This window comes from Camponotus floridanus, unplaced genomic scaffold, assembly GCF_003227725.1.
Source record: "Camponotus floridanus strain SB8 unplaced genomic scaffold, Cflo_v7.5 scaffold51, whole genome shotgun sequence".
NCBI lineage: Eukaryota > Metazoa > Arthropoda > Insecta > Hymenoptera > Formicidae > Camponotus > Camponotus floridanus.
Window position 1 is genome coordinate 1,225,475 of NW_020229670.1, and position 24,549 is coordinate 1,250,023.

Here is a 24,549-nt window from a genome sequence, read left to right on the forward strand (position 1 = left end):
TGCACAAGATATTGCGTGCCTATGTGTGACAAAGGTATAACGTGGCTCAAGGGCCGAGAGCAGAGAGAGGACAAGAACGGCTCACACGCCAAGGCCAGCTAGAGGTGCCCTCTCGTGAAGTACAGAAGCGCCGCTAGGCGAAACGAGAGCGGAAAGCGAACGCTAGCGCGAATGCTCCCGCGGGACACTTAAGTGTACTAAACATCCTCCCCCCCTTGAAAGGACTTGCTTTCAATTGCATTGAACAAGACTAGATGCCTAACATTACGGGCTATAAAATTAAGACTGATTACCGCAAGCATTCTGCTTGTTACAATGAGCGAACAAAAGAGTAAATTTATTGCACTATGCGCGAATAAATTGAAGATTTAATTAGACATTGAGAGTAATTTTACAGACTAAACTAAAACTTACGATAAAGAAAGACTTAGCCTAAATATAAAAACAAAAAAGCTTAAGAGTCTATTGGTAGTATTGCTATTTTAGACAGTGGTCTAACTAATGAACCCTTTGAAGTTTTAATGACGGCGGACCTTGCATTGCCGCTAGAGTCCTTGTGTATTTGCACCACACGTCCGAGCATCCAGTACAAAGGTGCCAGACCTTGCTGCTTTAAAAGCACTAGTTGATCTTCCTTTAATTGTGGGCCCTTGTTGGCCTTCCATTTATGACGCTCCTGTAGGGAATGCAGATATTCAGAGCTCCATCTGCGCCAAAAATGCTGCCGGAGTTGCTCGACGCGTTGCCATCGCAGTAAGCGATTTTCGTTGACATCACATAAGTCGCTAGAAGGGAAACCGTTCAAGAGAGTGCCAACCAAAAAGTGCCCGGGGGTAAGGTAGGTTAGATCATTCGGATCCGAACTTAATTGCGTGAGGGGCCTCGAGTTTAGAATTGCTTCGATCTCGCATAAAACGGTTTGTACCTCCTCGAAGGTTAAATGTGCCCTCCCAATGATTCGATAAAGGTGATGTTTGGCTGACTTTACAGCCGCCTCCCATAGTCCGCCAAAGTGCGGAGCATTAGGTGGAATGAAGTTCCAGGTGGTCTTTTGATCGCGTAAAAAATTATTGATGTCAGTTTGTGCGCTATCGCGACCGAGTGACTCATAGAATTCGTGTAACTGTTTTTGAGCGCCTACGAAATTCGTCCCATTGTCAGAATATATGACAGCGGGTTTGCCTCTGCGTGAAACGAAACGTTTGAGTGCCGCGATGAAGGCCTCTGAAGTGAGATCACTCACAAGCTCAATATGAATTGCCTTCGTGGCAAAACAAACGAAAACTGCTACGTAAGCCTTGCTGATTCGAGCGTTACGTCGTTTACCTTCACGTATTAATAACGGTCCGGCATAGTCAATTCCGCAATGATGAAATGGCCTGGAAACCGTTATTCGCCCGGCCGGCAATGCGCCCATTATCGCTTCTGAGATAGTCGGTTTGTTTTTAAAACACGTGACGCAATTTTGCAAGATTTTGCGAGTGACCGATCGCAGGGATAGGGGCCAAAAGCGTTGCCTTACGGCAGCCATGGTTGCTTGTAGGCCAGCATGAGCATTGCGCTCGTGCTCTCGTAGTATAATGAGTCTCGTTAAAATGTGATTTCGCGATAGCAAAATTGGGTGACATGTGTCGAAAGGTAGCTCGGCGTTTTTTAGCCTACCGCCCACGCGAATTAGACCGTTGGTATCGATAAAAGGGGATAACGATAGCAGATTGCTAGTTGTTCTGATAGCCTCACCCTTGCTTAAGGCTCGGTATTCCTCGGGGAAGTCCGTTTTCTGTGCCGTTTTGCACATCACATTTAAGGCAAAGGAAATTTCTTCGCAAGTTACGAAAGACGTGAATGGATCGGATCTTCTAGCCTTGGAAAATCTTAGGCAATATGCCAGGATACGACAAATTTTATTTAGGTTAGAATGCTTCCTTAATAAACCCTCTACAACGGAGTTTTCAATGGTAGCGACGGCTACCGTTGTTCGAATTGATTCGGGAATGTCGTTACTCAAAATAGTAAATTCACCGTTTGGCCAAAGACTCTCGCGTGTCATCAAAAAGGCTGGGCCATTCCACCACATCGCAGAATCTTCAAGTTCGCGCGGATGTAGACCTCGAGACAAAATGTCTGCTGGATTGTCAGCCGATGAAACGTGACGCCACGAATTAAGGTTTGTAAGACGCTGGATTTCGCCGACTCTATTAGCAACAAAAATTGCCCATTTCCGGGATGGCGAAGATATCCAGTTTAGGGCTATTGTAGAATCGGACCAGAGAAAGATTTTCATGTTAGTTATTGGAAATGAATCATTGATTTTATCAATTAGTTGCGCTAATAGAAGAGCAGCCGATAATTCCAATCGGGGCAACGAGAGTGCCTTAAGCGGAGCAACGCGAGACTTTGAGGCGAGCAACTTGCACCCAAATTCTTCCGGACCTATCTGTGTACGCACGTAGACGCATGCTCCGTATGCCCGTTGACTCGCGTCGCAAAAACCGTGTATCTGAGTTGCTTGCGACTCTGAATTAAATTTTATACAACGCGGAATTTTTAACCGATTGAAATCTTCGAACTGAGACTTGAGCTTGTTCCAGCGCGTGTTGATATCTGGGGGGACCGATTCGTCCCAGTGCATGCCCAATTGCCACAGATCTTGCAACAGAAGTTTTGACAAGACTACGGCCGGACCTAGTAAACCCAGGGGGTCAAATAAACGCGAAACTTCGGATAGGATAACGCGCTTCGATAAATTCTTATGCTCCGCGTCAGGAATGTAAGAAAAGTGAAGCTCGTCCAAGGATTGATTCCAATGCATGCCTAAAATTCGCGAACTCGCTTCGTGATTGATTATAACCGTGTTATCAGTTTGATCATGTATATTTTTTAGCAATTCTGGAGAATTTGATGCCCATTTACTAAGTTCGAAGCATCCTAATCGCAACAAGTTAATGGTCTCGTCTCGCGCCTTGACTGCCTCGCTTAGAGTATCGGCTCCCGAGAGCAAATCGTCAACATAAAGGTCGCGCTCTACGCATACGGAGCCCATTGGGTATTTATCGCGATTCGATTCAGCAAGATGCTTAAGACATCTTGTTGCTAGATATGACGCGGGGGTGGTCCCATATGTAACGGTGGCAAGCTCGAATGTTTGTACTTCTGAAGCCTGGTCCTCCCGCCACAAAATTCGTTGGTAGCACGCATGGGAAGGATCTATAAGAATTTGGCGATACATTTTAATAATATCGGCTACAAAAACATAACGAAAGGTTCGGAAACGCAGTAAAATCGAAATCAAGTCTTGCTGGACTACCGGGCCCGTCATGAGAATGTCATTTAAAGAAACGCCGGTACTGCTTTTACTGGACGCGTCAAAAACTACGCGGATACCGGAAGCTGGTGATGCGCTCTTGAATACGCAATGGTGAGGAAGATAGAAAGATTCGCTTAAGCCATCTACCGATTCGTGTATTTGTTTCATATGCCCAAGTGCGAGATATTCACGTAAAAAGTGTGCGTATTGAGCTTTAAGATCCGGATAACGCTTAAATCTTTTCTCGAGATTATAGAACCGTTTCAATGCAGAATCTTTTGAATTTCCGAGTTTGCCGTTCGCTTGATCCTTGAAAGGAAGTTTGACAATGTATCTACCCTGATCATTGCGTGTAAAATTGTTTAAGAAACTCTCTTCGCAACGAGATTCTTCGTCGGTGTAATGTCTTGGATTGCTAACAGTTTCTAGCTGCCAAAAACGAGTTAATTGCGCATGCAACTGCGAATTGCTTATTGTCGCGTGAAAGGCTCGAATGCATTGCGATTTGTGTGAAGAAGGAGTTAATCGTCCCGCCAGAATCCATCCAAATCTTGTTTTTTGCAAGATCGGATGGTTGGCTGAAGCCTTTATTTGACCGATACATAATATTGACCAGAAGATTTCCGCGCCTATAAGGATATCCACGTCAGCTGATACGTTGAATTTAGGGTCAGCTAATTTGATGTTTCTCGGAATTTCGAAATCCTTTTGCTTGAGTGTGTACGCGGGCATTTTGTCTGTTATTCTATCGGTAACTATACAATCTAATGTAGCGGTAAATGAATCTACTCGCGATTTGATTTGTACCTGCGCTATTTGTGATGCTTTAGTAGATGCGTCATTGATGCCGGTGATCGAAATATTTAACGACCGTGGCTGAATGCCGAGTTTATTTAAATAGCTCCGCGAAATGAAACTTGCTTGCGATCCGCAGTCTAGGAGTACGCGACAGGGTACGAGTGAGCCTGTTCTGTCGTATGCATGTATGAGTGCAGTAGAAAGAATTACCCCTTGATTGCTGCGTGCGTTTAAGCCATGCGTTGCTATGATATTAGATGATTTTGCCGCGTCAGGTGGTTCGCGATTTTCTTTATCACTGTTTGTGTGTTCGGTTGAGGAAGCTGCTGTGAGATGCAGCAAGGAATTGTGTTTTGATTTGCATATCTTGCAACCGCCGGAAGGGCATTTGTTCGAAGCATGACTTGTAGAACGCAAACAATTGACACAAATTTTCTTTTTACGAATTTCCGAAACGCGTTGCGGAATTGTAAGCGCCAAGAAATCCTTGCAGTAATATATCGAGTGTTCACCGTTACAATGACCGCACTTTGAAGTAGTCGCGGCGGCGCAGGCGATTTGACGACTCGTTTGAGAACGCGGGTTATTTTTTGTATTTGGCGTGACCTTACTGGTAGCTTCTAGCATTTGACATTGACGCGTAAGGAATTTTATAAATTGTTGTAGCGTAGACAGATCGGGCGTGTCTAGAGATGATTGCCATTCTCGAGATGTACGTGCATCTAATTTATCGGTCAAAATGAGTATGAGAAGGTCATCCCACTGAGACGTTGGACGCCCTAACGCATTGAGAGCGTGAACGTGTCTCATTGCACCGTCCGCGATTTGACGCAGTTCGACGGAATTTTCTTTGCTCATGCACGGCAATTGCATGATCGCTCGAACGTGTGTTTGCACGATAACGCGCTTGTTGTCGTAGCGTTCTTTTAATAAATTCCAGGCCACTTCATAATTCAAAGCGGAAATCTCCAAGGAACTAATGACTTTACTCGCGTCTTCCTTCAAACAGCCTTTCAAATATTGAAGTTTTTGTACGGCAGTTATCGACTCATTGGAATGTATAATTGATTGAAACGCGTCAAAAAATGGAGACCATTCATCGTATTTGCCCGAAAAAGTCGGAAGATCTAATTTCGGAAGTCTGATATGCGCTGACCATCTCGGCAGATCAAGTTCACTCGAGGGAGATCTTGTTGTTGCACGCGACGGAATTGATCGCGGCGTTACGAGTTCTCGCATTCTCGCCGCTAAAGTGAAAAAGGCTTCCTCGAAATTGATGCGATGATTTTCCTCGCTCTCGTCTAGCAACTCGATTTCTGTCTGTACCGATTCATATTCGGACATGTTACTGTTTAATTTTGCTCGTCGCTCCTCGAGCTGCGCGGCGATGGTAGGCGTGACGGAAACAACCGAATCTAAAAACGTTTTTATACGCGTACACGAGCGTTGTATTACTGCGCGCCGCTTCTTGAGAGAAGCGAGATTTTGCTCGTTCGCCATGACGCGAAACTAGATAAAATATTCGTTCACGACAAGGGTGATTGGTTGGCAGCACTCTCGAACGATTGCCCTTACCTTGTTAACAATAAATAGCGCTCTGATGAAACGCTCGCTGGTCAATGGGCGCGAGTTTCCTGGACTGCAGTCGGGACGTCCGCCGGCGCCAATGGAGTCCTGATGGTTCCGCGGTGGTTATAGCTGGACTGGATCCTGGCTGTAGCTTCCTCGAGGAAATGGCTCGCTCGTTCGTCCAAGATGGCCGTGTGTGTGACTGAGATGCCGGCAATGATATAATGCACGACAATTTTGAGGTTATGGCAGCGGTTACTAGCCTCCTCGTACTCGTTTCTGAGGCTCGTCCGTAGTCGCTGAGTTCCTTGTTCCGTAGAAATCGCCAAGTATCCGGCTCGAAGGACCAAAATGTTTTGTCGGGGCTGGAATGCCCTCCACGTATATGCCGACGGGAAGAGTGCTTCGTAGCCACGTGGTCGAGGAAAAAAGTTGCGTTCCTCTCGTTTAAAAATATGTATATTTCAGAACTCACAAATACGTACAGTAGCTTGCTCAGAATGCCTTTCTTATTACTAATTATTGCACAAGATATTGCGTGCCTATGTGTGACAAAGGTATAACGTGGCTCAAGGGCCGAGAGCAGAGAGAGGACAAGAACGGCTCACACGCCAAGGCCAGCTAGAGGTGCCCTCTTGTGAAGTACAGAAGCGCCGCTAGGCGAAACGAGAGCGGAAAGCGAACGCTAGCGCGAATGCTCCCGCGGGACACTTAAGTGTACTAAACACAGAGGTTTATGAAACAAACATATTCTCCAACAGATATAGACAGACAACTAATAGAATTACATAGAATGAGTTCCTGAAAGTTCATGAAAGAACATCCGGAAATTCTAATTACCCGAGCAGATAAAGATAATATAACAGTAGCCATGGAAAGAAGTTCATACAACGGAAAAATGAATGATCTCCTTTATGACAAAGACACATATATAGAAATCACAAAAAACCCGATCAAGAACATTGAATCTTCACTCAATAAATCTATGAACGAGTGGCTCCACAAAGATTACATCACAAAACAACAATATTACAGCTTGAGATCAAGTGACCGTCCATTACCGAAAGCATATGGTATCCCAAAAATTCATAAAGAAGATTACTCATTGAGAATAATCGTCTCATCAATAAATAACTCTCTGTATAACTTAGGAAATTTTATTCGAAAAATATTAGATGTTAGCCTCCCAAAAGCACGCAGTCACATAAAAGTTTTCTTTATATAATATACTCTCTAAAACAACAGTAGATAAAGATGACATCTTAATTTCGTTAGATGTCAAGTCTTTGTTGACAAATGCACCTATAGATTTGGCTTTGACAGGAATAAACAATAGATGGTCATATATAAAAAATTCAACAAACATATCAAAAAAAGAATTTCTCAATATAATCAAATTTCTTCTTTCATCAACATACTTCACTTTTGACAATAAAATATTTAAACAGACTTTCGGAACACCCATGGGATCACCGTTGTCCTCCATAATAGCGAACATAGTCCTTAAGACATAGAAAACAAAGCATTATTCAAACTAGGGAAAACAATCAAAATTTATTACAGATATGTAGACGATATATTTTTAACAATCCAAAAAGAATCAATTCAAACGATTTTAGATACCTTTAATTCCTTTCACAATAAAATAATATATACTGTGGAAATGGAAAAAAATCGGAGTTTAAACTTCATGGATCTAAAAATCATTATAGACACAATCAACCATATGATAATAGATTGGTACCACAAAGATACGTATTCAGGAAGATACCTCTCATACCTGTCCAATCACCCTATGTGTCATAAAATAGGCATTGTATACAACTTGATTGACAGAGCATTACTACTCTCCCATTCCACATTCCATCAAAAAAATTTACAATTACATATAAACATACTAATGGATAACGGATTTCCATTGGATTTTATCTTCAAGCACACTCACAAAAGAATTAAATATTTAATAAACAATAAATTGAAAATCAATCCAAAAGAGACACAAGAGACGACAGACATTACGGAAGAGAAAAAATTTATAACCATACCTTACATAAAAGGCCTGTCTGAATTAGTTAGTAAACCATTAAAAAACAGCGTTTGACATAGGATACAAATGTTTTAATCGATTGACTAAATTCATTAAAGTTCACACGGATAAAACTCCTTCACATAAACAATAATATCATATACCAAATGCAAGGACTGTGATGCAACATACGTAGGATAAACAAAAAGACAATTAAAAACCTGAATAAAAGAACATAAAAACAATTTTTAGCAATCCAACGCAAAACTTACGGTCATATCCAAACATATTTTAGATAAAAACCATACAATAGATTGGGAGAACACAAAAATATTAGACAGTGAACCACACTATTACAAAAGATTGATTGCAGAATCAATTCACATAACAAACAAAAAAATGGTTTAAACATCACTGCGATTTATTGGATCATGCATATTTTCCGTTGTTGAACGTTAATCATCAAAAGGTGTCTAATTTGTGCGAGTGACGTTTAAAAACAATAACATAGACTCCTTATAAATAACACTGTATATCCGCGCAGAGTCAGTATCTATCCGTCAGGTGCGAGAAACACAATTCAATATAACATCAATGTTAGAAATAGAATCAGAGATTGTGTCATTCTTCATAAGTCTTTGCAATGAGAAATGCGGAAATTGGTAAGAGATTTATTTAAATTATGACCACCACCTAGCTTTGACTTTAATAACACATTAATCTGACAAAAACCGACATCTTTTACATAGACAAACATCAATTTCTGCAACAATCATTGCATCTGGAGACCGACCGAAGACACCATCCGACACTTCCAACACACTTTACAAAAAGGCGTAATATCAAGTAACTATAAGCTCGATCTAATGTCCAAATTTAGTTAAAATTTATTAATATTGGCTGAAGAGACAAAAGTAATTGTCGAAACGTCCCAATGCGTTTTTTTATATTTTCTTATATTTTTTTATATTTTTATTTTTAGATTTGTATGCGTTCCCATCTTAGATTTATCACGTTTTGATTTCAATAAATAAAAATATATTTCAACATCCATTTGTTTAAATTGCTCGTATAAGCCTAGATTAATTCTTATAATATTGTTTATCATAAAAGTTCTTTAACTTGTAAAATTTTTTTAAATTTCGTTTTTAAAAAATTTTTGAGATGGTTATATGTTGCATAATTATATTTAAAATGTAACAAAATGAAAGATTAACAGATTTTTGAAGAAGTACACGTTATATGTTGCATAATTATATTTAAAATGTAACAAAATGAAAGATTAACAGATTTTTGAAGAAATACACATACGCATTTGATAAATTTCATTACTTTATTCAATAATATTAATGTATGTTAATAAAATGTTATGTGCAAACTAAAAATTTTAGGTACTATTGTCCGAACGTGAGTAATGAATCACATTTACGCATTTCCATATTTAAGCACTTCACTCATCCTCATTCATGATAATAGAAAATTTATCATAATTAAAAGCATATCATTGAAATGTAGTAGGTGGTTGGCCGCAACGAATTTTCAACCGACTTATGCTCGACGAGTATTTCCATGCTGGGACGAGCCGGCATTGAAAGCTACTTTCAATATTTCCATAAAACATCATCGAAATTATACAGTTCTATCCAATATGCCAATACGGGAACAATCGGACGATAGTAACAGAGACGGTATAATATGGACGCACTTTGACAAGACTCCCATCATGTCTACCTATCTCGTAGCGTTTGTAGTGACCGATTACGTTCGTGTTCCTACTGAAGATGAGACCATTAATATATGGTGTAGATCAAAATTGGTGCCGCACATAAAATTTGTACAAGAAATTGTTCAAAAATCTAAAAAGCTATTGACAGAATATACCAACAGCACCTCTAAAGTTCCAAAAATAGATATCGTAGCTCACTCTTTCCCAATTATTTCTACAAATTGGGGACTTACTATTATTGGGTAATATATGCAATTTAAAAAAAATATTAGAATAACGCATTTCAGATATCTTGTGTCATATAAATTGATAATTTTTTTCAACTTTTGTGAAATTAATAATTCTGTATAATTAGTATTGAATATTATAACTGTAGGTTTTGTGAAAGTAGATTATTTATTATGCTGGAAATATTAATTTTTGTTTTAGTTTTTAGAATAATAGAAATTATTTTTTTCTGAAAAGAATAGTTTTGAAAATGTTTGGTTATTTAAATAAATTAAGATTGAAATAAAAATAAAATTTGTTTTTTTTGAATAATTTAAAAATTTAAAGTATATAAATGCGCCGCGTGCGCGCGCGCGCGCGCGCGCGCACGCGCGCGCACACACACACACACACACACACACACACACACACACACACACACACACACACACACACACACACACACACACACACACACACACACACACACACACACACACGTACACACACACACACACACACACACACACACACACACACACACACACACACACGTACACATAATATTCAAGAAAAAATATAATTTAATTATATTTGAATTTCACAAAAGTTGAAAATGATATAATTTTAAAATATAAATTACACACAAACACAATCACATACACGCACACACACACTCACGCACATACACACATATATATACAGGATGTTCAAAAAGTCCCCTAAAATATTTCAAAACGATCAACTATAATGAAAAATTTGTAAGGAACAAAGTTGTAGGACTAAATAAAATGGACTTAATAATGATAGGAATTTGACCTTGGATGAAGTACTCAAGGTCAAGTTGATTTTTTTAAATGGAATTTCCCATTTTTTATTGCATATTCTTATAGCTTATTTTAAGATCTTTCCAAAACATTATAATTAAGTATTTTTTCATTGAACACTTTTCGAATTATAAGGCTTGAAGTAATTTCTCAATTTTACATAAAATATCTAGTAAAATATTTATTTTTCGATTATCTTTCCATAATACTTTTATGTGCAAAATAAGGGAGAAATCAATTGGTGTAAAGAAAAAAATAGTTAGTTTGAGAAAGTTATTTTAAGAAAAAATATAATTGTTAATTGCAAATTACATTTTTTTGTTCGAAACAATTATGTTTTTTCCTTACACCAATTGATTCCTTTCATTATTTTGTACATAAGAGTATTAAGGTAAGATAATCGATAAATAAATATTTTAGTGGATGTTTTATGGTTTATATAAAATTAAAATATTATTTCAACTGCCTGTTAACTCGAAAAGTACTTAACGAAAAGTACTTAACGAAAAAATATTTAATTATAATGTTTTGGAAAGCTCTCAAGATGAGCTCCAAGAATATGCAATAAGAATAGGCGATTCCATTTAAAAAATTGTACATGACCTTCAATTAACTATTCAAGATCAAAGTAATGATCACCATCTTATGTCCCTTTTGAAACCATACAACTTTTGTGTGAAACATTTTTGCTGAAAATGGTTCATCGAAGAATTATCGAGATGCATTCCTTAAAATGGGACACCCTGTGTATATATATATATATATATACATATACATATATATATACATATATATATATATATATTTTTTTTTAAATTACAAAAATTTTTTATTGTAAATAATTACATATAAATATTAAGTTTACATACAATTATTTAAAAATTAAAATGTTTTATATTAGATACATTACATAATTATAAATTATATTACACATTGAAATGAACATAACTGCATTTATATAATTTTTAGTGAAATATTCCTTACATACAATGAAAGTTTCGATACAATATTTGATAAACTACATGTAGCGCAGACAACAGTACATGAAATGGCAAATCTATGGCTTGGTAATGTAGTTACTCCATTATGGTGGTCTCAGAGATGGTTAAGCGTAGGATTTGCGTCGTTCTTCCAAAAATATATTCTCAATCAGGTATGTTCAATAAGTTTTATTTGCATATAACTGAACATTCGATAAAAAGTTTCTGTTAAATTCAAATATAATATAATACAGCTGAATTATTCATAACTATATAATAAAAAGAAATAAATCGCTAATAACATAGGAGCCTGCGGGGGTCAATTACAAAAAGCAGAATAAGTGAATCTGATAAATTTTTTGGTGTTGATAACGAATCTAGCCGCAGAATTTCCCTAGTACGTCAGGTTTTCGAGTAATTTATAGTTAAATTGTCCAAAAATGGCAATTTCGACAAATTTCATGAATTTATTATAAAAGAACCTAATTTTTTGAAATATTTCTACCAATAATCGTATATAGTACTAATTTTTACCTTTCTATTTTTGATTGTTGGTACGTGATTTTTTTTTGCTGAGATGTACAAGCATGAAGTTATAAGAAAATTTATATAAATTTATATAAATTTACATTAACATCAATATGGCAGATCTATCATCTTCAAATTTGAAAAGGATTACATATGTCACGTTCAGTTGCCTAAAAAAGTTCTGTAAAAGTATATTTAATACAGTTGTTACACATTTTGATAAATTTTTCTAAATTTTATACCTTTTTATTATGATTCCGTCATAATGGATGTGCCATTTTTAATTTCAAAAAATGACAGATGGCGTTCAAAAATTTATGTTTTTACAAAATTTTGATTCATGATAAGACAGAGGTAACCCTGCTTAGAATAGCTTTCCCTAACAGCACACATGTCTAAAAGATGTCTAAAGAACATCTAGAAAATATCCTAGATATTCTCTTGATGTCTGGACATCTTGATGTTTGGACATCTTTCGGATATGTATGCTGTTAGTGTTATTGCATACTATGTATGACCAGTCTTATAACTTGTATATCTCAATGAAAAAAAATCGTGCAGCAGCAATTGAAAGTTGAATTAAAAAGTGAAGATTAATAATATATGATGCCATTAACAGAAATATTTCAAAAAACTCTCCCATAATAAATTTATAAAATTTGCCGAAATTGCCATTTTTGGATTATTTATAAATTACTCAAAAATCTAACGTGCTGAAGAAATTTTGCGACTAGATTCATTTTCAGTGTCAAAAAATCTATCAGGTTCACCTACTCTGCTGTTTGTAGCTAATCAAATTTAAAATTCCGCTGGCCTGTTATTTTAGATACTGTGTTATTTTAAATTACAATTACTTAAAGTTTAAAATAAGGTTAAAACGATTTCATTAAAAACTAATTATTATTTAATATTATAACTGATATTCTATTATTAATTTATAATATTGACTTTTTTAATTTCAATCAAACTTTATTTGATTAATATTAAAACCTATGTATATTTCAGATTTTCAAGGAGTGGCGAATAATGGAATACTTTGTTATTGATATTCAGCAAACAATGCTTCAAGATATTAATATGAATTTAAGCCCAATTACATTAAAAATTAATAATCCAATCGGACCCGAAAAAATTTTATTAAATTTCATAGCCTCCATTCATAACAAGGGTAAAATAGAGTAAATAAATCATCAAGCTCAAATTTCCGAACATAGATGATCTAAAGTAAAAGAAGCAATGAAATATAAAATAAATGTTTTACTGTTAAAATGTACTCTTTATTACAATGATCAATTTCTTTTATTAGCTGTGTTCACAAATTTATGGATGGCTAATGTATTTTATCACATATCAATTTTTGTATTTATTTATTATAATTGCAGCACCCGCTATAGTGCGTATGTTACAACATATAATTACTGATGAGGTATTTCGAAATGGTCTTATTAAATATTTGCATACGCAGTAAGTAATATATTTATCTTTTTATCTAGCAATTTTTTTACTGAAATTCAGTATAGTAATTCAACTTAAAAGTAAAATGTTTAAACTGATGTTTCTCGTTATTTTCATCCTTAAATTGCTCATATAATAAATTTATCAATAAAACACAATATAAGAAAAACTATTTTTTTACATTTCTAATTGAACAATATTTTATATTTTTCAATAAACAACACAACAATTTAATAATTATCAGAAAATTAAAAATTTTCTACTAAAACTTTTAAACAACAATAACTTATAAAAATAACTGATAAAAATAGCATGCATTTACAGATAATCCCCAAGAATTTTACAAAATATTTTCTAATCTTTCTCAGAATAAAAAGAAAAAAATAATTGTTACATTTTAAGTGTTTCGATATAAAATATATGAAACAATGTTAATTGTGGATTTATTTATATTTATGTGACTTATTGCAATATAATAATTCTTTTAACAAATCTATCTTTTATCTTTTATCATTTAGTCAGTTCAGTTCGGCTACTTCCGACGACTTATGGAACGCTTTGCAAGCAGTGCTAGATAAATCAGATGTCCCACATAATGCTTATAGATTGAAAGAGGTAATGGATACTTGGATAAAACAATCGGATTTCCCTGTAGTACATGTGACCCGAAAGAAAGATACCAATGAGATAATACTAACGCAAGAACATTTTGTTCCGAAAAATAAAAGTAAGAACGTTAATGATAATAAATGGTGGATACCTTTGACTTTTGCTACGCAAACAAATCCTGATTTTTCTAATACCTTACCCACTCATTGGTTAAAACCGCAAGATCGAAATGTAACGATTGATGGAATTAATCAAAATGATTGGATTATTGTCAATTTACAACAAACGGGTGAGTATCTTTAATATAATTTAATATTAAACTTAATAATCAAGAGACACGGTAGTGTCTCGCGCCAAGTTCATTGCGCGGCACTCCGTGTATCTATACGCGAGTCGGACATTTCAATAACGGCTGAACGAATTCTTACTAGCCTTAATCAATAGAGTGAGTTTGAATTGTATAAAGAAAATATCTTTATTTTTGCGCTGCGTGATCTATAAACGGAGATATCATAATGCAAAGTCGAAATATGAAAATTTTCAATTAAGAAACGTCTTTATTATGGTCATCAACGCACATGTACAGAACACATAGAAAGAGAAAACGTACATTTCCTACTCTCGACAGAAGATTGCGTTAGCGACGCTTTGCGATATTAATGGCATATATGTCATATGTGTCATTAGTGACATGTATCATTAACCGCATTTTGAGTAATGATAAAGTGCAAGTTATAAATAATAAATAATTAAATTATTAATTAAAAATTGGCAAGAGCCAGTACGGTATGATAAGGAGCAAGGTAAATAAATAAATAAATATATATATATATATATATATATATATATATCTATTTTACAAGTCAAACATAAGTATATATAATATAATACTCAGGTAGCAAGACGACGTCTAAAGACGTCTTTAAGACGTCTTTAGACATCATCTTGCTACCTAGGTAATTATATATTATATATATATATATATATATATTATATATTATAATATATATATTATAATATATATAAGTAAATTACATAAAAATATATATAGAATAAGTATATATAATATAATATAATATATATAATATATTATATATATAATATATATATATATAATATAATATATACATTATATTATATTATATATACTTATTCTATATATATTTTTATGTAATTTGCTTATATATTAAAAGAATATACATATATATATATATATATATATATATATATATATATATATATATATATTGTTACGTCCCCGTGTTCCTTCCCTGCGGGTTAATAATTGGTCACCCGTGATGTTCGGAGGAAGATCGTTTTCTGTCTCGTCGTCAAGAAGAATGTTTATAAACGGCGACCGTCAGCTGAGTTCCGAGCCAGCTGTCTAGCTGAGCGGACGCGTTTTCTGTATCGCGCCGCGACTTATTGTAATTGTACGAATACGTTGTTCTGTGTTGTGTTGTGCTCAGTAAAGTTCCTTGTTCGCTATTAAAAGAGTGTTCGTTTATTCCGCGCGACTGGCGAGCGGCCGTTCTCTCCGCGCGCGTCTTCGATAATAGTCGAAGTCCTCGCCGCGGGCGTAACATTTTTGGGGGCCCCTCCGGGATAAAACGAGCGACGGGCTGATACAACGAGCTACGAAGGGACGAGGAAAATGATGACGCAACATTCGCCGAGAGTAACCCGCTCGCAGACTCCGCGTCATCCCTCGAATTCAGAGGCTCCGTCGGAGGAGAATGTCCTGCAAACCGCGCTCCGAGAGATCAGGGAGCTGCGTGACCAACGGGAGCGGGAGCGCATACAATTTGAAGCCCTGCTGCGACAGCGCGACGAAGAACTCCGACGGCTAGAGCAGAGAATCGCTTCGCGGGAGGAAATCGAGCTAAGTCCTCCTAATAATATTGCGGGAACGGGTTTAAAATTAAAACCCGACACATTTGACGGGAAAGTTCCGCTGCGGGAGTTCCTCTCCCAGTTTCTTCTGATCGCGCGCGCGAATAATTGGGACGAATCCGCGAAGACTGTCGCTTTAGCCGCGAGTTTGCGGGGAAAAGCGCGGATCGTTCTGGAAAATATTGAGAATTTCGATAGGCTCACTTTCGCGGAATTAACATCGAAATTAGAATTGCTCTTCGGGGAAGGAAGCCTAACTCAAAATTATTATTCGATATTTACAAATCGAAAATAAAGATACGGGGAAGATCTCGCTTCCTTTGGCGCGGAGCTAGAAAGGCTGTCGCGGCTTGCATATCCCGAATGTTCCTACGCGGTTAGGGACAAGATCGCGTGCGCGCAATTTATTTCCGCTCTCCACGACGGTTTCTTGAGGAGGACCCTCCAATTGGACGGAATAACCTCTTTAAATTTGGCCATTGAGAGAGCGAAAATCGTGAAAACGATACAAGGGGAAAATTTTGAAAGAAGGAGGAAAAGCGCGAGTTTTCAGAGGGCGGAGAGGAACGGCGCGCGGGGGGATTTTGAAAAGAAAGCCGGGAGCAGCGAAAAGAACAACGCACGAACGGAGCATGAAAAGAGAGTTCCTTTGAAAGAGGAAAGGCGGGGGAACAATTTTTCCGCGAAAAGTAGAGGATGCTGGACGTGCGGGAAGACGGGGCATTTCCGGGCAGAATGCCCTGTAGAGAAGGGAAACGCGGTTTAGTTGAGCTTCGCGGGGGTAGCTCAACTTTCTCCCAAAAGGCCCCGATAGCGAATTGTTTTATTGATTTTGATGTTGCTAGGATTGGTCAAAATAATTTTTGTTACAATGGCAGGATAAATGGTAAAGATTGTTCTTTAAAAATAGACACGGGCTCCGATGTTTCTATACTAAAGAAAGAATTGGTAGACAAGGATATTAAAAAGGATATTAAAAAGGTTAGAGTTGAAAATTGCAATTTGAGATATCCGACAGGAGAAAAAGTTTCCGTTGAATTTCAAGTTGAAGTAAAGGTGGAGATTGGAAGGCATTCAATTTTGTGTCCTATGTTTGTTGCCGCTACAAACGATGATTGTATTTTAGGGATAGATTTTCTTAAGAAAATCAATTTGCAAAATATTTTTGATTTCGAATTTAAGTCCAAAGAAAATAAAGCTTTTAATTGTTCTCGAATCGAAAATTCTTATAAAGTTCCACCTATTTTGGAAAATCTTTTTGAAAATACTTCTTTGAATCTGAAGAGTGTGGAAAAGGAAATTTTTGCTAACTTTTTAAATGATTTCTCCGATGTGTTTTCTGAAAATATTACAGCTGGCAATTGTAGTGTTTTAGAGCATGCCATTAACATAAAAGACTCTCCCCATAAAACAGGCACCTCGTCGAATTCCTATTCATTTAAGGAAGGAAGTGGATAAAATTATTGAGGATATGAAGGAACGAGGAGTCATAGAGGAGTCACAAAGTCCATGGATTTCTCCAGCCGTTATGGTAAAAAAGAAGGACGGCGGTATAAGATTTTGCGTCGACTATCGGAAGTTAAACGATGTGACGGTAAAGGATTCATACCCTCTTCCTAGAATTGACGATATTTTAGACCAACTCTCAGGTAACTCTTGGTTTTCCTCATTAGATTTAAAGAGCGGTTATTGGCAACTTAAAATCCGTCCCGAGGACAGGGAAAAAACGGCCTTCTCTATCGGCAGGGGTCTTTGGCAATTTACCGTAATGCCGTTTGGTCTATGTAATGCTCCCGCGACCTTTGAACGATTAATAGAAAGGGTTTTACACGGTCTCTTATCGGAAAAATGTTTAGTATATCTGGATGACATAATTATTTTCGGAAAAACTTTCGATGAAATGTTGGAGAATTTAAATTTAGTATTCTCGCGATTGAAGGAAGCTAATTTAAAAATGAATCCTGAGAAATGTGTTTTCTTTCAAAGAAATATAAAATATTTGGGACATATTATTTCGGAAGAAGGCGTCACTACGGATCCCGAAAAGATTGTTGCCGTGAGAGATTGGCCGATCCCCCACACAAAAAAACAGTTACGAAGTTTTCTCGGTTTTTGTTCTTACTATCGTAAATTCGTGAAGGGGTTCTCTTCTTTGGCGAAGCCCCTTTACGTATTAACAGAAAATCAAGTTAAATTCGTTTGGGAAAAGGAATGCCAGGATGCTTTTGAATTATTAAAAACGATGTTATCAACTTCTCCGATATTAGCTTTTCCAAAAGGGGAAGATGAGTTCATTCTAGATACTGACGCGTCCAACATCGGAATCGGTGCAGTGTTATCCCAAAGACAAAAGGGAGAAGAGAAAGTGATTGGGTATTTTAGTAAAGTACTTAGCAAGACTGAACGAAATTATTGTGTGACTAGAAGAGAATTGTTAGCGATTATGGATTCTTTAAAATTTTTTCGTCACTATCTTTTAGGAAGGAAATTTATAATTCGTACGGATCATATATCGTTAAAATGGCTCATGTCTTTTAAAAATTTAGAAGGACAATTGGCTCGGTGGCTCGAAAGGCTTCAGGAATTTGAGTTCGAAGTTGTTTACCGAAAGGGACAATCTCACGGAAATGCCGACGGACTTTCAAGGCGATTATGTGAGACTTTAGGATGCGGATACTGCACCAAAATTGAAAAGAAGAGTACAGAGGGAATAGAGGAGATGGTCGCTCGTATTGCGCTTGCGAAAGAAGATCTTGAAGAATGGCGTCAGGCACAGCGAACAGATCCGAGCATATCTTTCATTTTGCAAGGTAAAGAAACAGGAAGAAGACCATTGCACTCGGAAGTTCCTGCTAAAGATATTTCAGCTCAAATTTATTGGCTTTACTGGGATTCTCTCATTCTAAAAAATGGAATTCTCTATAAGAAATGGGAAGCCCCAAATCTTCGAACAAGTTTCCTTCAATTGGTAGTTCCACGAGATCGGATCAAGGAAGTTTTACAGGAAATGCATGATTCCCCATCCGGAGGACATTTTGGAGTCAACAAGACCTTAGAGAAAATCCGAAAAAGATTCTATTGGGCCAAATGTAAACAGGACGTTGAGAAATGGTGCAGAACATGCAAGATCTGCGTGTCCAGGAAAGGTCCATTTGAAAAGGGGAAATCCCCGTTACAAATTTACAACGTTGAAGCTCCTTTGGAAAGGGTACAAATGGATATCCTTGGGCCTCTTCCTTTAACTAAATTAGGGAATAAGTATCTTCTTGTAATGGTAGATTGTTTTACAAAATGGGTAAAAGCCTTCCCTGTCAAAAATATTAGAGCTAAGACAGTGGCTGAAGTTTTTGTGAATCAGTTTGTCTCAAGACATGGAGTGCCTCTTGAAGTTCACACAGATCAGGGGAGGAATTTCGAGTCACAGTTATTTGGAGAATTGATGCGACTTCTTGGAATTAAAAAGACAAGGACTACTGCTCTTCATCCTCAATCGGACGGCCAGGTGGAACGTCAACACCAGACGATTCTCAATTACTTGGCGAAATACATTTCCGAGAATCAGAAAAATTGGGATGAATGGATTCCTATGTTCCTCTTAGCGTATAGATCATCGAAGCATGAGACCACTGGAGTGACTCCTGCCGAATTATACTTTGCTCGAGAGCTTAGGCTGCCAGTGGACTTGTTTCGAGGAACTCCTAAATTTGATGAAGAAAGGTTGCCTCCGGAAAATTTTGTGGAAAGTTTGAAAGAAAAATTAGAGGAAATTCATTCTTGTGTTAGGGAACGCATGGTCTTGAAGTCTTCGCGAATGAAAGTAAGATATGATCAAAAGGTTAGAACTGTTCTTTTTCAGGAGGGAGAGAGAGTCTGGTTATATAATCCTAAGAGAAGTAAGAGGAGGGCTCAGAAATTGCAAAGCAATTGGGAAGGTCCTTATTTAATTATTAAAAAACTTAACGACGTAGTTTACTGCATCCAAAAGACTCCTAGACATAGGAAAAAAGTTGTACATGCGGATAGGATAGCTCTTTTTCTAGAAAGAGACTAGAATAGTTAGTAGATTGGAGCCCGGAAATGTCTATCAGTTAGGAAATTTGAAGGAGGTGAGGGGGGTTTCTACGAAATAGGAATAAAAGGTAGTTGCTGCGTAATCTTTGTTTTCTTTTTCAGGATCTTTGATTTGAAGAAGGTTCCGCTTAGGAGAGAGAATTTCTTATCGTCGTCATCTGATTCTTCGTTTTTTTTTGAAGACCGCCTTACCCACGGTTTTTGATCCGTGGTTTTCCCGTGTGGTCTTGGGGCAAATGCCGAGGCGGGGATTTGGGGAGTTCTTAAGGAACGAAGGGTCCACGGAAGTTACCCCCCCCCCTTATCCGAAAAGCTCTCAGGGAAACCAGGATGTAGCAGAACGAACATCGAAGGTCGATTGGGTTCGAAACGGCGGATCGCTCGGTAACCTGAGGCAGCAGCCCGGGGTAGGGCAGGATGGTTCGTCGGAGCCCTGGAGTTGACATTTGGCTGTTAGTCGATTGGGACCAGAATGACGAAGTTGCTCGGTAACCTGTGACAGCAGTCTAGGGAGAGCAAGGAGACTCGTCGGTACCCTGGAGTCGACGTGTGCGGATGTACATTTGGATCCAAAATAGCGGAGTCCTAGAGTCGACATCAAGGCACAGTTTTAGGACAGCGTTGGATGTTCCCCCTCCCCCTATTTCTGATTGTCGGGACGACAACCTTGAAGGAGAGGAGGGGGGTAGTGTTACGTCCCCGTGTTCCTTCCCTGCGGGTTAATAATTGGTCACCCGTGATGTTCGGAGGAAGATCGTTTTCTGTCTCGTCGTCAAGAAGAATGTTTATAAACGGCGACCGTCAGCTGAGTTCCGAGCCAGCTGTCTAGCTGAGCGGACGCGTTTTCTGTATCGCGCCGCGACTTATTGTAATTGTACGAATACGTTGTTCTGTGTTGTGTTGTGCTCAGTAAAGTTCCTTGTTCGCTATTAAAAGAGTGTTCGTTTATTCCGCGCGACTGGCGAGCGGCCGTTCTCTCCGCGCGCGTCTTCGATAATAGTCGAAGTCCTCGCCGCGGGCGTAACAATATATATGTATATATGTACATATATACTTTTATTAATATAATAATCTCTTAGCAAATTAGACTAAAAAAAGAAGTGATATAATCTCCAAAAACTTACCTTTTTAAAAAAAGGTAAAAAAAGGGCGCCAAGTTCATGCACTAATTGCATCCAACTGTCATATTATCTACAAAAATAATGATATAAAAAAATTGCGCCAACTAAGAATAAAAATTTGTACAAGATAAATATAAGGATAAATACAAGATAAAGATAAGTATAAGGAAGAAAACTTGTACAAGTTAAATAGAAATATTTTAATTGAAAACATTGTTATACAAAATAGTAGCTTTAATTTTCAAAAATAATAATATTAAAAAATTAAAAATTAATTTAAAAATTGAAAACTGAAAATTAATATAAAACAAGAAAGTAAAAAAAATTTAATTAAAAAAACTTGGCGCTGCCAATAAAATTGGCATATATTCCAATTAAATATATGTTTAACAGCAAATATAATTGCTGGACATTTATTATTAATTCTCTTAAGATCTTCTGGATCTTCAATTAATAATTTAATTATTTTAATTCTTTTATTATTTTCACAAATTATACTTTTTATTTTAGAAATTTCTATGAGATTTATTCAAGCTTATTTATTCAAGCTTGTTTTTACTATTTTATCAATTTTATATAAAATAAATTTTTTACTTTCTTGTTTTATATTAATTTTCAGTTTTCAATTTTTAAATAAATTTTTAATTTTTTAATATTATTATTTTTGTAAATTAAAGCAACTATTTCGTATAACAATGTTTTCAATTAAAATATTTCTATTTAACTTGTACAAGTTTTCTTCCTTATACTTCTATTTATCTTATATAAATTTTTATTCTTAGTTGGCGCAATTTTTTTATATCACTATTTTTGTAGACAATATGACAGTTAGATACAATTAATGAACTTGGCGCCCTTTTTTTACCTTTTTACACTAAACTTTAACACTTAATTATTAATTTAATATAACTATTAATTTAATATAAATTTAATTATTAATTTAATATAACTATTAATTTAATATAAATTTAATTATTAATTTAATATAACTATTAATTTAATATAAATTTTTAAATACGGATTTACTTTTCTATTTGTGAAGACCAGTAATCATTAAATTTATAATTAATCATTTATCATCATTTACTTATTATTTATTTTTATTTATTTTCTATAAATTTTTATTTTTATTTTTATTTTGTATATATTCTTTATATTATTTACGTTTATAATGTATAATATAAATTTTTAACACATATATAAATGTAACAAAATACAAGAAAAGTATGATATATATGTACATATATTAATATAATTTATTAATAAATAAATTAAATTAAATTAAATTAATTTATTTTTTAAATAAATTATTTAATAAATTTATAGCATAATTTACAATATTATTTAATTTTAATAGGATACTATCGTGTTAATTACGATTCTACCATTTGGCAAAAAATTGTGGATTATCTTAAATCTGACGACTATACGAAAATCCATGTACTCAATCGTGCTCAAATCATCGATGACGCCTATCATTTTATGATGATAAATCAACATGATATCATAATGTTTTTAAATCTAATAGGCTATCTATCACAGGAAACAGAGTATACACCATGGCATTCTATGTTTGAAATATTAAGTCTTACAGAAGATATTTACAATGTTCCAGAAAATGAACATCTCAAAGTAAATAGTCACATAATCACTTAAAATAAAGAAATATATATGCGCACATGCATGCGTGCATATGGGCGTGCGTGAGTTCGTGCGTGTGTATGTTTTTGTGTGTGTGTGTGTGTGTGTGTGTGTGTGTGTGTATGTACACGTGCATCTAATTCATAAGATAAATGTATTCATATATCAATTACATACCGATGTAAAATTAATATTATTCTATGATTTTCTTAGTCATACATGGTTAAAATTTTGGATGGACTTATTAAGAATATAGGATATAAAGAAGATCCTTTCGATAATGATTTTACGAAACTTCAGAGAACCAAAGCTTTAAAATGGGCATGTACTTTGGGTCATTCCGAATGCAAGAAAATGGCCACTCTTAATCTATTTGAACATCTCTTAAGTCCTAAAACGCACAAGTAATTTACTTTATTCATTAAATTTTAATAAATTAATATGAATATACATGTGACAAAGGATTTAATAAATTATTAGCATTTTGTATACATATCCACACTCATACATACATACATATATACATACGTTTTTGTGTGTGTGTGTGTGTGTGTGTGTGTGTGTGTGTGTGTGTGTGTGTGTGTGTGTGTAATTATACTGATTTGTGTGTAATTATATTGATTTTTTAATGATATGTTATAGAGTTTCGCCAAATTTGAAAGAATGGACATATTGTAATGGCTTGATGGAAGCAAATGTTTCTATTTGGAATAAGTTATACAATATATATATAAATAAACCAAATGAAGAGATTTTGATGTACTTAGTTTGCTCTGAAAATCCTGACAATATAATTAATTTGTTGGACATATTTATATTGAACAATTCAAGACTACAAAATAGATATGAAATTTATTCTTCTATTATCAGACAACACGCTAAAAATAATGTAGTAGTCGATTATATATTAATAAATTTTAAAAAAACATTTTCAAGGTATTTTAATAACACATATTGATTTTTGTATTTATCCACTATTTTTTAATTTTTATCCATTTATCTATTTTTTTATTTTTTGCAGAAAGTTCGATACAAATTATGAATTGACTGGTATAATTAACAATGTGTATTCTAAAGACAAACTTGACGAGGTAAATTTTATTATTTTAAATTTTATATTTTTATTTATTTATATTTAAATTTATTTACTCTATTTTTATATAAAATTGTAGATTTTATAATTTTTCGATAAAGTATTATTGTCATTAAAATTTAATAACTAAAATGGTAAAATAGTTTTAGTTTTATTAAATAAATGCATTAAATATATTTTCAAAAATTTGATGAAATGATATAAAAAGGCGAAAATTTATTTCAAAGTAATAATTATATATTTATATATATGTTTTACATTAATTTGTTAGTACATTAGATTTATATAGAATGATGAAATTTAACTTTAAGTTGTCGTATCATGCTTTTATTACATAATACAACATTAAACTTCTAATAAGTATAAATGTAAATTATTTTCAGATAAGCGAATTTGTAAGAAATAAATTTGAAGAGAAAGTATTCAAAGATGTTCAAGACAAGATAATAAAACGCAAGGGACGGTTAGATACACTTGCCTCATTTCAACCACCTAATATAAAAGAGAAATTAAAATTATAAAATAATTATAATTAATTATAACAATTGCAACACGTATAATTATATATATGTTTATTGATTTCTGATATTAATTTTAAAACTTGTTAGAAACTTTCCGTTTTCTGTTTTTTAATTGAAAATAAGATATTGTTATAAGATATTATTTTACATTCCTTACATTAATATCTTTCTTTAGTC

At 35.1% G+C, this 24,549-nt stretch overlaps 1 protein-coding gene across 2 annotated transcripts in view; it reads left to right on the top strand.

The window, feature by feature from the left end:
- LOC105255965 (thyrotropin-releasing hormone-degrading ectoenzyme) overlaps nucleotides 1–24,425 on the top strand; it is a 54,397-nt gene extending 29,972 nt beyond the window's left edge. The window contains exons 3-12 of one of the 2 annotated variants that reach the window (XM_025412467.1): nucleotides 9,216–9,668; nucleotides 11,430–11,613; nucleotides 12,974–13,136; nucleotides 13,351–13,432; nucleotides 13,942–14,321; nucleotides 22,475–22,749; nucleotides 22,972–23,162; nucleotides 23,401–23,694; nucleotides 23,780–23,849; nucleotides 24,235–24,424. In XM_025412467.1, the coding sequence (XP_025268252.1) occupies nucleotides 9,216–9,668; nucleotides 11,430–11,613; nucleotides 12,974–13,136; nucleotides 13,351–13,432; nucleotides 13,942–14,321; nucleotides 22,475–22,749; nucleotides 22,972–23,162; nucleotides 23,401–23,694; nucleotides 23,780–23,849; nucleotides 24,235–24,372 (2,230 nt within the window). In that variant the 3' untranslated portion in view covers nucleotides 24,373–24,424. Of the gene's footprint in view, nucleotides 1–9,215; nucleotides 9,669–11,429; nucleotides 11,614–12,973; nucleotides 13,137–13,350; nucleotides 13,433–13,941; nucleotides 14,322–22,474; nucleotides 22,750–22,971; nucleotides 23,163–23,400; nucleotides 23,695–23,779; nucleotides 23,850–24,234 lie in introns of both variants that reach the window. The other variant, XM_025412466.1, reaches the window with a different exon arrangement.
- Nucleotides 24,426–24,549: the final 124 nt, after the last annotated feature.